The sequence below is a fragment of the Helobdella robusta genome, assembly GCF_000326865.2.
Source record: "Helobdella robusta unplaced genomic scaffold HELROscaffold_85, whole genome shotgun sequence".
NCBI lineage: Eukaryota > Metazoa > Annelida > Clitellata > Rhynchobdellida > Glossiphoniidae > Helobdella > Helobdella robusta.
The window spans coordinates 498,510-516,192 of record NW_008705490.1 but is presented as its reverse complement, the minus strand read 5'-3'; the positions used below and the strand labels follow the sequence as shown (position 1 = coordinate 516,192).

At 32.3% G+C, this 17,683-nt stretch overlaps 2 protein-coding genes across 2 annotated transcripts; both read left to right on the top strand.

Annotated features, from left to right (window-relative positions):
- Positions 1 to 8,771: 8,771 nt before the first annotated feature.
- HELRODRAFT_90532 (hypothetical protein) lies at positions 8,772 to 9,267 on the top strand (the record flags this gene model as incomplete). Its single annotated transcript, XM_009032609.1, has 2 exons — positions 8,772 to 9,030; positions 9,191 to 9,267. Coding segments are annotated over 2 exons (336 nt in total), but the record flags the coding sequence as incomplete, so codon positions are not given.
- A 114-nt stretch (positions 9,268 to 9,381) lies between these two features.
- Positions 9,382 to 14,622, top strand: HELRODRAFT_194592 (hypothetical protein). Its single transcript, XM_009032659.1, has 6 exons — positions 9,382 to 10,319; positions 10,409 to 10,540; positions 10,630 to 10,798; positions 10,937 to 10,996; positions 11,117 to 11,278; positions 11,673 to 14,622. Exons 1-6 carry the CDS (start codon positions 9,388 to 9,390, stop codon positions 11,982 to 11,984), a joined length of 1,767 nt encoding a protein of 588 aa, XP_009030907.1. The 5' UTR covers positions 9,382 to 9,387; the 3' UTR covers positions 11,985 to 14,622.
- Positions 14,623 to 17,683: the final 3,061 nt, after the last annotated feature.

Here is a 17,683-nt window from a genome sequence, read left to right as displayed (position 1 = left end):
AAAGAGAGAATAGAGTCCCTAACTTACCTATGTTCACTAAATTAACTCACCTACCTATGTTCAATTACCTCAACTTACGAATTAATCCTACCTATTTGTACAATTACGAAGAAAAAAGTAAGGAAAAGAGAATCAAATATCAAGCAAACAAAACAACAAATACATGTATGTATGTATGTGTGTGTGTTTGTGTGGGTTTATGTATGACCGCGCAATAATAACAACAATTAAATAAACGAATAAATCTAGAAATAATAAGTAACGAATAAAATAAACGAATAAATCTAGAAATAATAAGTAACGAACACATCTAGAAATAATAAATAACTTAAATAAAATAAAGAAATAAAAAAAGGGACCAGGCGCTAAGGGAATGCCCTAAAGCGCCCGGTCGGATTTCAACGCATTTTCGGCTCCTATTTATACCAGCTCCATTCATATATTCTTATCATTTCAATCATTGACATCATTAAAAAACTTTATTTAATGTATAGGAAACATTATTATATGTGTTTAACAACAGTATATTAACTAAACTAAAATGAATTCAACGACCGCCTACGAACTTCCTGATGGGAAGATTCGAGTGTGTGTATACGTTTAGCTAGTTGAATTCAAATTTAATCGAGATCACTCCTTTAAAAATGAAAAAATGTATTTCTTTTACTTCATTTCCTATATATTATACTTACAATCAATTCAATCATTAATATCTGTGAAAAGTTTATTGTTTCAATGTTATTGATTTTTGATTTCATGTAATGCACTAATATACATTCTTGACAACAAAGCTACTCAAACTTCGAAACATTCTGATTGGTTGACTGGTTGGAACTGCTTTATTTTTTTAGGTAAACATATAATCTTGATAATTATTTGTATACATAAATTCTAAATTCTTTATATATATTTTTTATATAACTTCATTATAAAACCAACAGAAATCAATGTTACATGTGTATGTACTACTACATGTATGTACGCGCGCGGTTCAAATCAAATTATTCCGAGAGAATTCAAAATAATTTGACTCTACACACCGTACTTCACTTTAATTGTAAAATTTAAATGTATAAATATATATATATAATAACTACACATATCTATCTATTTATAGGAATCGAATACAATGTTTATTCCGGCTAATTCACTAACGTACTGTGAAACTACTTTTAAAATGACGTCATTTCCCCAAACGGTTTCGTTCCGAATTACCAATCCCGTTTCACTTATCTTTCAATAAATCTTACAAACAAAGTGATTTAATAAAATTTAAAAAACTTCCTTCCATATGTTGGTTGATCGTACGATCATCATGTACGTGGTTATGTAGCTTATGTATGTGTGTATGTGCGCGTGCGTGTGCGTGCAAGTATAAGTAATGTAAGTAGGTGTAATTATACGAGCTCGTTGAATAAGTATTATTACTGCATGGCTACTGACCTTTTTGTCTATTGCTAATATTAATTTCGTTACTATATCAGCGTCACATTAAAAAATCGTGCTATACTGTGTATTCGGTGATACACAGGTAATGATAACAATTCAGTCGAATCATGATACTATATATCGAAAACATCAAGATTTCGAGCGGTCCGGCCAATATTAGTGCCGACCGTTTTTTGTTGACCTTCTCGTAGAGGGTTCGATCGCGAGCCGAGCCGAGCAAGCGCAATTATAGCTTGAAAGTCACTCGAATTCAAGTTGAAATTTGTCGAAATTAATTGAAACGAGTCGAAATGTGAATTATTTTGGAACGTTCATTATTAGACTGTTGATTGATTGAATGACAGCATTGACGATGTGAGAACAATTTTAACTGCGTGATAGACATTGAAAACGTTCTATTGTTAGGTATTCAGCATATTCGACAAACATCAAATTTTTTCCAAATATTATGTCTAGATTTAAATAACTATTAAAACAAATGAATGATTAAATCAACAAACAAACGAACGAACGGAGAAACAAACAAAAAATGTCACCAAAAAATTAACAAATACACACAAACACATACACATATACAAACAAAATTTTTTCTTAAATGGTAGAGTAAGAAAGGAGCGGTTTCAAGTACCCCAGCTTGGACACGCACACACACACACACACACACCACACACGCGCACACACACAGCATACCAACCAAACAGTCAACCAAACTACCAACGAAACAACCAACCAACCAACCGAAACAACCGATCTATCAACCAAACAGCCAAAGTATCAACCTTTCAACCAACCTACCAACCAGCCAGCCAAAAAACCGAACATACATACAAACAGACGTACAAAAAAAATAAATACGCATATGCACGTGTTTTTGAGTGAGTAAGTGTATAGCCTGCCTGATATGAAATGGAACAAATGAATAAAGTTTTAATTTAATTTAAATCGGATAAAAATGTAATTAAATAATAAACAAACAGGCAAACAAACAAACAATGAAACAAACTAACTAACAAATCGGCAAATAATACAAACAAACAAGCTGACAGATAAAAACAGACTAACAAGAAAAAAAAATAAGTATTTGTGTGTGTGTGTGTTTGTGTCTGTGTGTGTCTGTGTCTGTGTGTGATGTACACACAGGAAATGATGAAATGAAAGAAATAAAATAAACCAAAATTTTATTTAAAACCATCCGGTTAAAAATATATTTAAATAATTAACTCCAACACTAAGCTTATCAAACTGTGTGAATGACTGCGAACGAACGAACGAACGAACGAATGAACGAACGAACGAACGAACGAACGAACGAACGAATGAATGAATGAATGAATGAATGAATGAACGAACGAATGAATGAATAAATGAATGAATTTATAAATATATAAAGACATATACACAAACATTTACATGTACATATATAAATTTCAAAATTGTTCAAGTAAGTAAGGAGCGGTGGCAAGTAAATTTGGAATTCATAACGACAAACATGTACATACACAGGCATAAAAATATCAAAATTAATTTTTTAAATAATAAATCTATTTAATAATTAAATAAAAATATTATTAATTGCGTGTGTACGTGTACGTTATCCGGTTTTCAAACCAAACGAGCCAATCAGGAAGTTAGGGTGGCGTTCCTTAATTTCTTAATAGTAGAGATAGCATATATATCGTTGAATTCATTCTAGTATAGTTAATATATTGTCGTTAAACACTTATAATAATGTTTCATATACATTAAATCAAGATTTTCAATGATGTCAATGATTGAAATGATAAGAATATATGAATAGAACTGGTATAAATAGGAGCCGAAAATGCGTTGAAATCCGACCGGGCGCTTTAGGGCATTCCCTTAGCGCCTGGTCCCTTTTTTTATTTCTTTATTTTATTTAAGTTATTTATTATTTCTAGATGTGTTCGTTACTTATTATTTCTAGATTTATTCGTTTATTTTATTCGTTACTTATTATTTCTAGATTTATTCGTTCATTTTATTCGTTACATTTTATTTCTAGATTTGTTCGCTTATTTTATTGTTATTATTATTGCGGGGTCATACATACACACACACAAACACACACACATACATACCCACATACATACATACATTCGTTGTTTTGTTTGCTTGATGTTTTATCCTCTTTTCCTTACTTTTTTCTTCGTAATTGTACAAATAGGTAGGATTAATTCGTAAGTTGAGCTAATTTAACATAGGTAGGTGAGTTAATTTAGTAAACATAGGTAAGCTAGGGACTCTATTCTCTCTTTCTTACGTTCTAGTTTATTTGTAATAAATTGTTTTGTATTCTTTTTGTTCAACACAACAACAATCAAACACAACAATCAACACAATATTATTTTCATTATATTTTAGTTAAGTTTATTATTTCTCGACCATTCGTTACTTATTATTACTAGATTTGTTCGTTTATTTTATTGTTATTATTATTGCGCGGTCATACAGACACTTACATACACATATACATACATACGTACACATATACATACATACATACATACATACATACACACACACATACATATATACACACACACATACATATATACACACACACATACATAAATACACACACACATACATAAATACATACATTCGTTGTTTTGTTTGCTTGATGTTTAATCATCTTTTCTTTACCTTTTTTTTATCGTAATTGTACAAATAGGTAGGATTAATTCGTAAGTTGAGCTAATTGAACATAGGTAGGTGAGTTAATTTAGTGAACATAGGTAAGTTAGGCAATCTATTCTTTCTTTCTTACGTTCTAATATATTTGTATTGTATTGTTTTGTATTGTTTTGTATTGTTTTTTGTTCAACACAACACCAACAACAACAATCAAACACAACAATCAAACACATCAATCAATACAATATTATTTTCGTTATATTTTAGTTAAGTTTATTTAAGTTTATTATTTCTAGACTATTCGTTACTTATTATTACTAGATTTATTCATTTGTTTTATTCGTTACTTATTACTAGATTTGCTCGCTTATTTTATTCGTTACTTATTATTTCTAGATTTGTTCGTTTTATCATTGCGCGGTCATACACACCACACACACACACACACACACACACACACACACATACACACAAACACACACACACATACACACACACACATACACACACACACACATACATTCACACATACATTCACACATACATACATACATACATTCGTTTTGTTTGCTTGATGTTTTATCCTCTCTACTTTACCTTTTTCTTTGTAATTGTACAGATAGGTAGGATTAATTTGTAAGTTGAGCTAATTGAACATAGGTGAGTTAATTTAGTGAACATAGGTAGGTTAGGGATTCTATTCTTTCTTTCTTACGTTTTAGTTTATTTGTAATGAATTTCGTTCAACACAACATCAACAACAGCAATCAAACACAACAATCAATACAATATTATTTTCGTTATATTTTAGTTAAGTGATTTATTATTACTAAACGTTCGTTACTTATTATTTCTAGACTGTCGTTTTATTATTTACCCCCTCATGAACGGCTGCCTTGACGTGGCGAGGGGGCTTCTCACTAAATGCCGTTCAAGTTAGGACTTGTTCTTGTTCGCTTGATTGCTTGTTCTTATTCGCTTGTTTGTTTTTAGGATAATTTTTAGGACAATTTTAAAACAAAAAAGAATCGCTTACGTTTTTGATAAATTAACTTGCGAGTTCTGAATTAAGAATACATTCATCTTCACTTGTGGAATCGCCAGCCGATCTAAAGTTGTCACCAATTTACTAACATTCCTTATTTTCTACAATAACAATTTGGTAGGTTGATTGGACAAATTAATCTTTCTAGTTGTTACAATCTCAAGCAATTTAAGTTGGAAAGAGCACACAATTAGCATATCAAACAAAATATCTAAAAATCTAGGAATAATCTTTAGACTAAAATCTCTTTTACCGAAATGTTTATTACTTATTTTATATTTTCTTATTTATCCTTGTTTCACTTATTGTATCGTAGTTTGAGGTCGTTACATTAAGTCTCATATTATCTTAGATGGATGTTTATACTTCTTTATTCGTATTTATTATGATCTGAAAAAATATTATTGTTTATTTATCGATTATTTATCGTTGTCTAATTTGTTGTCTATTCCTAAACTGTACGTTTTCAGATTATTATTGTTTAATGTTATAGTTAAGAAGAAATTTGTTATGTTTAATTCATATTTGATTAAATCTTCCTAATATTGTAAAAGAACAACTCGGCACACTCCATTATACAACTGTATTGTCCCTCGTACTGTTTTAATTTCATCTTCAGTTTTTTGGTTTAAAACTGCAGTCAAAACTAGCGTGTTTAGTATTACAAGTATCTAACTATGAGCTATTTAAAAAATCGATTTTTGACTTAATTAGGAGCAAATTTTTTTTACATGATATGATTTATTTAAGTTTGAGTTATGCTATAAGGATAAACTTCTATTATGAATTCAATTGTTTTGTTTAACTTGATAAATTTTGATGACCAATTTTGTTCTGAGTAATGTCTGCTCATTTTTGATTTAATTTAAATTGTTTTCATTGGCTAGCTATACGATTTTATTTCCATTTATGTTGTTATTTTCCTGTAGGTATATGTTTTGAATTGAATATATATATATAATGATTTTTTGATATTGGAATGATATTGGAATTCATATCATAATTAAATAAAAAGCAAATAATTTTCAAATTTACCATTTATACTATGATAATAATAATAATAATTACAATAATAATTAAACAATTTAATAGTTATAAGAACTTCATTTAATTGTCCAGGGTAATCACTAATTGGACTATGGTATAGAGATTTGAAAGTAAGTCAGAAAAACTCCGCTAACCCCGCTAACTCCGATTTTATGGAGAGCCTCATTTTATGGAAGAAAATATTAATGCTGTTACTGCTATTTCCACTGCTGCACTTCTAATACCACATACAGTCTGAGGCAATCTTAATGATTGCTTTTAGAGGTTATGCTGTCTGTAACGTTTGAAGAGTGAATGATCACGATAAACTGTTGCCTTTTAAAATGCTTTTTTTAATGCGTTATTTATAATTATTTGAATCTATTTTAAATTTGAAAATAAATATGAAATACATTTAAGGTTTAAAACAGCGATTTAACGTCTATATGGGGCGTTTCTTCTTTATTATACATACTCACATCAGTTTCGCAAGATTTTCGGTTCATAAAAATGACAAGATATTCAGCCTCAAAATGTCCAAAAACTGACTCTGACTTCCCCGTTTGTTTATCACGTTTCAAGTTAATATATATAAAAAATGTAGGGAGTTCTAGGGATTGTGCTAATTCTAACCCGATTAAATTAATTTTACTGGAATAAAGAATAAATTTCAATTTTAAATTTTTTTTACGATTATATCACGCGTTATTACTTTCTGTTACCAAAATGAATGGTTAGGAAGCTGTTTTTCATAAATATGTAACATATAAACACCTTTTATTTTTTAGGCAATATAGAATTTTTTCCCGAACAAATTCTATATGACAAAATTTGTATATAATAAATTTTCTCTGGAACCATCTAATAACTAATTCGTTGTTATACGGAGGTCCTACCGTATTTTAAAAAAATTGATTTGAAAATCCAAGTTGAAAGTTTTTCATGAGATAACATTTCGTTTAAAGTAGTTTTTCTTTTACTTGTGAATTCACGTCATTTTGTGTGTGTATGTGCCTGTTTGTTTTTGTATGTGTGTTTTTGTGGATATATGTGTGTGTGTGTGATCATTTTAACAACTCAATGTATGCTGCTATTTTATTATGAAAGCATGCACACAAGCTAATTAAAAATGCATGTTGTTGTGTTAGCAGTATGAACATATTATAATGTTTGCGTTTTGATGTGTGTGTGTTTGTGTCTATGTGATGTATAATATACATATATAATTAAATATGTGTATATATAATACGCTGGATGCAATAGTGCAAGCAAATAAATGACTACGTGATTGAGTGATATTTTTATTGTGTATTGTATACAAACAGCAAATTCTTAACTAAATCAATTATAAAATGGTGAATATTGGTTAGCATTAATAATATAATTGTTCTTTTATTTTGGTTTGGCAGCTGTCAACTTCAGATCACATGGTTATAAATGTACACTTGCTTACAACTAATATAAAAAATGATATTTGTAGAGATGAGATTAATATTAATTACATCTTTATCTCCATTGGTATTGCTACACACACATCTCATTTTATATAGTTGTTCATTTATTCATTCATTTGTCCAAACCTTTTACATCAAAATAAGTACTTTTTTGAATGTTGTATCACTTGAGTTTTCTCTCCTCTTCACCTCATTTAATCTAATAGTAGTCTATCACTATATATTATTATTTTATACAACATTCATTCCAGTGTTGCAGATTAATGCGGAAGTAGTTAATTGAAGATGAATAGGAAACAATATCACGAAACGTTTACAAGTTCAGTTCAAAAGTTCAACAGCATTGAAGAATGGCTAGCTGGTTTGCAACTTCAATCTTATGAACACTTATTCTCTAAATATCATGGACTTGAGGTACTTTGCAGATCTCTGCTATTATTTTTATTATTGTTGTTATTGCATTAAAAGATTGATTGAAACAATTGAATGAACACAACACAGGACTTAGTGAGGTTATCTGAATCAGATTTGAAAAAGTTGGGTGTGAAAACTTCGACAGATCGAGCGAGGATGATGTCCAGTTTAGCTGTTATAAGAGGGAAGAGGAGTAGAAGTATGTTCGTTTGTCTGTGTTAGTCTGTGTATGTGTCTATGTATTTGTGTGTGTGTGCGTTTTTCAATTTTTCAACTTGTGTTAAACTTTCATATTTGTATCTTTAATTAAATGTTGATGTTTTATTATGAACCTTGTTATTCACATATTCGTACATTCATCTGTTCATACATTCATCCATTCATACATTTATTCATTTTTATATTCATTAATTCGTTCATTCAATCATTCATATATTGATATTTATTCAAAATTGATTCATTCAGTGACTTTTTTAAATTTTTGCACCATATCATCAGGTTTCAGGAAAAAGAACCTTGAAAAAAATATTCAGTGAGTTTTGTTTCTTTGATTTTCTTTAAAAATCTGTATATATTATTATATATTTAATAATTAATTTTCTGCTAAGATAGGTTGCCTAATTTCACCCCCTTCTTTAAATCCTTGCTATAATTATGCAAAAAATTATTTAAAAAGACTGGATAAGTTGAAGGCAGAGTCGACCATCCCACAGAACATCTTCCACTTGATGTTCCATTCAAACAAGCTCCTGACGTGTCCTCTGGGGCTTAACCCTGTCCTGAATTCGCCACTGTTGATGGAGATGGGAGCAAGCCCCTGGTACCACGGCCTGATAACGAGGTCCCAGGCAGAACAGAGGTTAGAAAAGTCTGGAGATTTTCTGGTTAGGAACTCGCCTGCTGCTCCAGGTGAAATTATTTTGACTTTCAAGATGAACTCTGACCTCATCAAGCATCTTGCTGTGCAGTCATTTCTTAAGCACAAGTGTTAGCTTATTATCTTTTAATACTTTTGAAATAGTTGTTTGGTAGTTTATTTTGTTTGGAAATATATTTGCATAGTTTGGTCATAAAATTAATTGATAACAGTATAGACTACATGCTGATTTATTCACTTGTTATTCAGTCAGGCATTTCAAATTTGAAGATGAGTCATTCTTGTCAGTGACGTCATTGATTGAACATCACGTGGTCAACAAAAAACCAATCATATCCAGCGACTCCAGGTCCATTATCACCAATCCAATAAAATCACCAAACTTCTCACACAAAAACGATCAGGATGATGATGATGATGATAATGACGATGACAGACATGTTTGCAAATCCTTCAACAAAAGCTACATGGAGCAGATGAATTTGGACAAAGGTAAATGGACGGGCAGCCAGCCATTGTTATCAGTGGCCATCCCATCTAGCACAAGCAAGCCTAGGAACTCCAACATCGATAGGTGTCCAAGCATGCCACATGTTTCTAACAAAATCATATTTTCAATAAAATCGTTTGACACTGCTGCTGCTGATGGCGATGATGATGATGATAACAACACATCTGCTAATTATAGCGATAGTTGTAACAGAGTTGATTACATAAATAAAACAAATTCTACTACTAACAAAAGTATGTTAGATTCAAGTTTTACGGCACTTGCTAAACAATCAAAAATTGCTGACATTAATAATAACATTAGTGGTAATAACGTTACTATTAACGACATTAATAACAACAACCAAAATATTAGAACAATCCCTTCAGCTGCCAAACCTGAATCCTATTTAAATGCACAACAGTCGTCACCAAAAAGCACGAACATCAACCACATTTCACCCCCTTCCTACAAATTATCACATTCTTCTTCACATGAATCATCATCATCTTTATTACCCAACTCTAAAAAATCATCAACATCTTCGTCGTCGTCATCGGCTCCTCCGAAGCCAAGTAGAATTGCAACATTGAAGATGCAAGCTAGCAGTGGAACGGTCCGACCTGTTATTAAGATCCGAAATACAACCCTTTATGAAGGAATCGATGATGATATTGAAAATACTAATAGCAATGCAATTGGTGGAAATGGAAAGAATAGAATTAGTTCAAGGGATCCGACAACCATCTGCACTGGTGACATCTTCAGCCCATTGTCGTCGTCATATTTTAAAAACATTGAAGAGTACAAAAGTGACTTGATCACACCTTGCATCAAACCACTTGATCAGAAAGCGACATCCAAAATTAGGCAGTTGCTGCTGCAAAATAACCCCAATCTCATTTCAAAGTATGTTTTTTGCCTTTTCTCTTTCTCTCTCGTGTTATTTCTATTTCGTTGTTGTTTTTATTCTTGTTATTATCAATCAAAACAACCAGACATATAACGTTCGTTGACATTGAGTTAACAAGGCTGAATCAGTTTGTGGATACTAGCTTGGGTTCATTGTCCGGCCTTGAACTTACAACTCTTTTTCAAGGTCAACAATTGAGGCAGGATATTATTGAAAGGTTGTTTATTCATTCAGTTAATCCATCAGCCACTTGACCAATTAAAACCACCATCATTCACAAATAAAAATCACTCAACATCCTTGCAGACATTACAGTATGAAATTGTTTGTTGGGGCCACAATTTTGTTCAGTCCATCGTTGGAGGAGAGATGTGACATTCTCGCACACTGGCTCAACGTCGCTTTCGAGTTGAAGGTCAACGCAGGGAACATCTTTTCATTCTTCAGTGTCATGGAGGCTGTCTGTTCGTTTCAGGTTTGTTTAGTTTCTGACCAGAGTAGTTATGAAGTTTCATCTTTTATCATTGTTCATTCGCTTCTTGCTGTTTATATGCACAGATGTTTTGTTTTGTTTTGTTAAGTTTGTTCTATAATACAGTGAATTTGTCCGCAGGTGGTCCGGCAAAAAAATGTGTGGAAGTTGCTGAAGATGCTGCATCCGTCTACGTTTGAGGTTGGCCATCCACTGCTGCTGTTGTCATAATAATCCAAAAACTAAAATCACATCACCACACCACGGCACAAAATCATAACGGCACAGTAACAGAACTGAACACAATACAACACGAAACAGATTTTTGAAGGCAAACTGCTAGCAAACTATAAGAGCTTTCTTGACGGAAGTGCTGTCATCTTGCCTTACCAGAGAGACACCATACTACCACATTTACTGCCTCTGGTTGAGATTCTTGAGAAATATGCGTATGAAGGAGATGATGTGGCTACTTGTGATGCTGTTTGTTTTGTTTCTGTTTTTTTTTTACAATTTTTTGATTGGTTTTCCCACATTTAAACCAGGGGTGTCTGCCAAGCACGACTAGCTCAAACCAGAAAAAAGATATTAAATACGTATAAATATTATGCAAATGCATGAAATAAATCAATTAAAAAATAATTAAAATGAATAACATTTAACAAAAGGAATCAATGTTTATTAATGAACTTTAAAAATGTAAAAATTGTAAAATTGAGCTTGATGAATAATTGTTCATGGAAACTAAAGAGTTAGACCGGACTCTAAAAATGTGCGAGGGTGCGTTCGAGGACCAGTATAGATATTATAAGTATATGATTTAAACAGCGTGTTTGTTTAAAATCCAAATTTATACAAACAATGCTGATCAAAACAGGCACATTCATCACCAACGTCTGCGAAGTTGCACAGTTGGGAGATGAACCAACCCTTCTACGGCCTGGATATCGTCCTCATCCACCTGGACACCACCCGCCTCATCACACAGAGAGTCCATCTCTATCTCACCGCAAGTTCCAACTTTCAGAAATCCAACCCTCACAGAGTAACCTTTTTGTTAGATCTTCTTGATCCACGAACACAGGCCAGGTATCTCTGGGGCAGCAAGGGTGTCGTGGTCAACAGATTTGATAGGGTTTCAAAACTGGACAGTTTGCTCACCATCTTGTCTGAGAAGTACGAACAGTAAATGAGGAATATTTGAATAATCTGCCGACCGCCTTCTGATTATTCTTCTTTCAATTTCTATTGCTGTTATATTTTTATATTATAGTTTAATTTCTGCAATGAATTGATTGTAAATATATTTATTTGTACATTAAAAAGCGATTAGAAAGTTATTAAGCTATAGGTGCTTTTCACTCAAGTATCAAATTTTATTCACAAGTTAACGATCGTATTTGACGATAAAATGAACTTCAAATGGCGTTTCTATTGTTCAATAATTATGCCAACATCTCATTTTATTGTTCTCCTTTAAGAATTCATTTCTGCCCAATCCTCGTATCTCATGTTAAATTGTTTTAATTTAATGGTTTTTTTAAATAACAGGCTTTATAAATAAACATTTAATCTATTTTAGCTTTTATTTCAGAGCGTTTGTGCCGATGACTTCCATTAAAAATTTGATTTCAAATCTTGTGCCTAACACAATACGAATGCTTTTTATTTTTTCATTGTTCTCGTTCATCTTAAACTTCTCGCGCAGTTACACGGCTTCGTTGTTGTTTTTCATCTTTGCAATGAAGAGGAGAACATTAACGTTTTGTAACGAACCGACACAACACGATGTGAATGATGATGGAAATGATACCATGATGCGACATGTCTGATACGGCAATACAGCGTCATCAGTCATCGCGTTTCCTAGTTTTTTTTTTGTTTTCTAAGGTGTTGAAGGTTTGAATGGCATTTGAATACTTTTCGACGAACCTGAATAAGATTGATTGGTTGTTGATTATTTTCGTTCCTCCTCAAAGTTTTATCGTTTTTGTCGGTTAGTTGGTTTGGTTTTGCATAATTTTGTATTATATTATGATTGGTAAACATCATTTTTAAGTCGCTCTGAATGTAGGTGGTGTCGTTATCTGATGTAATTAAATACAAAATGAATAAGGAAATCAAAAGATGGAAAATAAAAGAATGTACAAACAGTAGTCTATTACAAATGTTATGTCAGATAATATACAAATTAATTGATTGCTGGGGGCTTTCAAAACAACATTCCTCTGTCGCCGCACGAAAGAGAAAACAAAATAAACATGCGAAAGTATTGATATTAAAGAATGCACCAGTGCCAAAGACATGCACACAGAAACACGCATATAAATACACACACATGCAAACAAAAAATATGGCCTATCTTGGATGATGGTGTTAAAACTGATCTATTTTCATCAAATTTGTATTACACTAAGCAAAAAGATGTTCTGGATTGGTTGGCTTACATGTGCATCGACATCGTTTGTATTACATCCATTATTAAGAAATTATCTATTTGTAAATACTTCAGATACTTTCCTTACAAAACTATCAGCGAGTGTTATGTAAGGTCGTATCAAATATTTCTACATGTTTGTGTGTGTGTTGGTGTGTGTGGTATGTATCTGTATGTACTGCACTGGTGAGGTGTGTGTGTGTGTGTGTGTGTGTGTGTGTGTGTGTGTGTGTGTGTGTGTGTGTGTGTGTGTGATAAGATGATTTTGTAGGGTAGGACGCACTAAGCAAACAGAGCATATGTGTTTACATTTGTTCGTACTCTACACATACATACGTGCGTTCATAGGCAGCGAATAAAGTACATGCATTGCATACATTCAAACATACATACAGAGGAGATGCTGCATACATATATACATGCATACTTACATACATGCATACATACATACACATATGATAATTAAATACAATATTAACATATACATACATTTACATTGCTAAATACATATATACATACATGCATGCATGCATACAAATAGGCGTATATATAAAGGTTAACGTTGTCCAGAATGTATTGTTGTTAGTATCAAACAACTCAATCCATGTTGTTTACAAAACTGTTCAACAATAAACTTCTCTTTTGATCTGGCGACAAAGGGTGGTGAGTTTGTTGTTGTTGCATGTTGATCGCATGAGGTCGGTGGGCTTGTGGCGAGCCCTTACGCTGCGGACTGCCTTCTACCTTTAAGCCAATATTGTTGTGATTACTTACTATGTTGTTGTTACTTTTAACATGATTGTTTGCAATGTTGTTGTTGTTCTCATGACTGTTCAACTTTGAATCAGATAGCCCAGAAGTAAGCGTGTTGTTGTTCACCAGAGCCACTACGGCCAACGCTGCTTGTTTACTACGGCGACGCCTCCTGTCTTTGTTCGCATGAATGTTCACGTTTTTCGTTCGCCATTTCGATCTTTCATCCCATTCAGCCGAACTCGAACTCAAATCACTTTCGGAATCATCGTGTGGATTGTTGACGGTCAGTTTTGCGATGGACTTCCTGAGACGTCCACTGTCATCAGATCTTCTTCTCGCGTCTTCCATTGTTGTTAAGTTGTTCTTCTTTGTCGGTGATATGCTGCCAAGAGATGCAGAAAGTTTGAAAACACCTCCAGCAGCACATTGGTTACTGCTTCCTCTCCTATGATGGTCAAAGTTTTCAATGGCGAGGTGATCGGTTGATCGATGATTGAAGTTGTGGGGTGAGGACTCCATCAGGTTCATGTCCATTGGTGCTATCAAAATATTTTCACCGCGAAATTTTGTTTTCTGTTTAAAAGATAAAAATTGCTTCATCAGTAATAAAGGGTTTTTGTCAATTATGTTAAAATTTGAACTCATTTTATTTCTTTTCAAATCCCTAAACTTTATAAAAGCTCGAAACAAAAAATTTAATAACAAATTCGATGATTAAATGCACATGAAACTAACATAAACGATGAATTTATTCACCAGATCGTCATTCCCACCGTCATCATCATCATCATCGACATCGTCATCATCACCGTCACCAAGACACCAACATGAATTTTATTCTTCAATTTCCCGACTAGTTCTCCGTGCTCTGCATCTCTTAACTTGGACAACACTGCTTCTTCTCTGAACTGAGTGAGTGAGTGAGTGAGTGAGTGAGTACGTGTGTGAGTGAGTGAGTGCATGAATGAATGAGTGAATAAAAGGATGAACGAGTCATTAAAACAACCAACCAACCAACCAACCAACAAGCCACCAACATACCCTCTCATTGATATCATCGATAGTCAGCCTGAGATCATTGATGAGATACTGCAGCTCCCTCTCTTTGCCCTTGGCTTCCACCAGGGATTCTTTTTGTTTTGTCAGCTCTTTCTCCAACCTTTCCACTTGCATGTCCCGCAGAGATATCTAACAATGTTTTTGACGGGGTATATTAATAAGTAGATATATGTGCGGGTTTGTGCATGTGAGTGCAGGTGCGTGTGTTTATTTAAGAAGAAGAGATATATGGACTTGCATTTGGTTGGTTGGTTGTTGATTGTTTAGAGTTGGGAGAAAAAATATTATGATGATAAAAATACGGAAACGTTGATAAATAAAAAATAAACGAGTGAATGAAAAAAAATTAGAGAACCAAAAAATGAATAAAAAGTTGATAGGTGTGAAAATACATGAGAGTATAAAATAAACGAATAAAAAACTAATAAAATAATACTTTTCTCTTCAGCTCATCGGTTCTCTTACGATAGTCATTAAGATGTCCCAACAAATTAAATTCTCTTTGTCTCATCAATCTCATTTCCTTCATTTCTGAACTTTCTTCAATTTTATGGCTGTTGTTGTTGTTCTTGCTGCTGCTGCTGCTGCTGCTTGTGATAACCGTTGATTTGTTGCCACCGTTATTGGCGAACGAGATGAGATTGCTGGTTAATGCATACATGGTCTGTTTGGAGGCAGGGTTTTATTATGTCTTCATCGTCTTTCGTCAAATCATCATCATCCATTGTTTAATCAAATTTTAAATAACGAACGAATCAATGAATGATGATTTTTTTAAATAATTATCAATCTTCTTCCACGGTGGCTTAACATAAACATCGCTTGTTTATTTATTATTTTTATCAAGTTTGTGTCTTTAAACTGGAAAAATAGAAAGAGAAAAAAGAAATAGGAGAAAGAGAGAAAATAAAAGAAAAATAGAAATAGAAATGTTAAAAATGTAGCAAACATCTGGAACTTGAGATGAAAATAAATTTATCGTTGAAGAAAGTATGAATGTAAGATGAAAGAAGAAACAACATCGTGCTATTCCTAAGGAAACGATTTGTATCCTTTAAACATCCTTGTCTGAACATCATCATCATGGTCATCATCATTATCAGTTAATCGCTATCGTTATAAAGGTCAGATTAGCCAATAGACAAATGTCATGGGTCTGTTATTTCGAGGAACCAAGTCACAACCATGTCACAAGTAAGTTTATAATTTTTGTTGATTATTGGCACTTTCATTAAATGGATTTCAAAAGTCTTTATGGCGCTCTATTCGCACAATATAAAGAAACATCTTATGGAGAAAATATAGAGAGAGCAAACAGAGCTTTTCGTTATGGAATCACACAAAATCGTGTTTATTCATAAACCACCACTATAATTAATAAAAAGTATAAGAAACAATTTAGAAATTAGAAAGAGATGAAAACTTAAGAAGACAGAAAGCAGAAACTTGCTGGCAACCTTTTCGAAGTAATAAAAAATACACTAAGATGTAAATACCAAAAAAATATAGTATGCAACGACAAGCTTTGCAAATTGATAATAAAATTCAAGAAAACGAAAAATATTTAGGTGGCTTGTAAATTTTATACAAATTGTAAAAATATCAGGTAATTAATAAATGTATGTGTACATATACTTTTGAGAATTTTTAGGATGTAGAAAATGTACATTTATCAAACTACTCAGATCCAGAAGACGTAAAAATAAAAGGAGCAGAACGATTCACATGAATGGCGAAGAACAAATAGCAAACCAGAATAACTTGTGTTCATGTAAAATAAATAACATAGGTAACAGCTATCTTGGTGCCAGCACATTTTGAGCTGATTTTAAATGAATTCGATACACTGATGTCTCTAGTTTTCTCTGTAAGCTCTTTTGAGAAATGTTAAAAATATTTGACATATTACGATATTTTTTGTTTAAATTTAAAAAAGAAAACATCTTTTCAATAAATTTTTTACAACTTATAGGATCAACAAAATTTTCAGTCTTTTATTTCGTGCGTTATTCAATAAAGTCAAAAAATTGACTGAAAAAATCATTGTGTGTACGTATATGTATAATTTTTGTATTTAGTGCATTTCAATGATCATGTTTCATTCATTCATTCATACATTATTTCATTTATTTATTCATTCATTTGTTAATTTACAAACTTTTATTTCATGATTGTCAGTATCAGCAAACACGGACCAATCAACTTGTACTCCGACATCTTTAATTTTTTGTTGTGGTTGCTGCAGCTGTTGTTGCTGCTGCTGCTGCTGCTGCTGCTGTTGATAGTGTAAGTGATGTTGACGAGTGGGGGTACTATGTTGAGATTTTTGTTGTTGATGTTGTTGATGAAGATTCATATTGATATCTTTTGTTGATGTTTGTTGGTTTATTTGTAAAGAATGAAGAATGAGAATGATGACGATGACGTAAAGATATTCTTAATGAAGTGCTCCACTGAATGTTCCACCTTGCTATCTAATCTTTTCTAGTTTCTCAACCTTTTAAAGAAAAAACTACTTATTATTATTATATATTATATATATTTTATTATTATTTATATTTTATTATAATTATTAATAATATTATTTTTTATTTATATTATTATTACGTCATGAAGACGAAATACATTAAATAACA

What these genes read in the sequence shown, in the direction of transcription:
- HELRODRAFT_194592 (XM_009032659.1), top strand. Translation starts at nt 9,388, where the DNA reads ATGGAGCAGATGAATTTGGACAAAGGTAAATGGACGGGCAGCCAGCCA. An exon ending in AGGCAGGATATTATTGAAAG is followed by an intron (nt 10,541 to 10,629) that starts GTTGTTTATTCA and finishes ACATCCTTGCAG; the next exon opens with ACATTACAGTATGAAATTGT. An exon ending in AGGCTGTCTGTTCGTTTCAG is followed by an intron (nt 10,799 to 10,936) that starts GTTTGTTTAGTT and finishes ATTTGTCCGCAG; the next exon opens with GTGGTCCGGCAAAAAAATGT.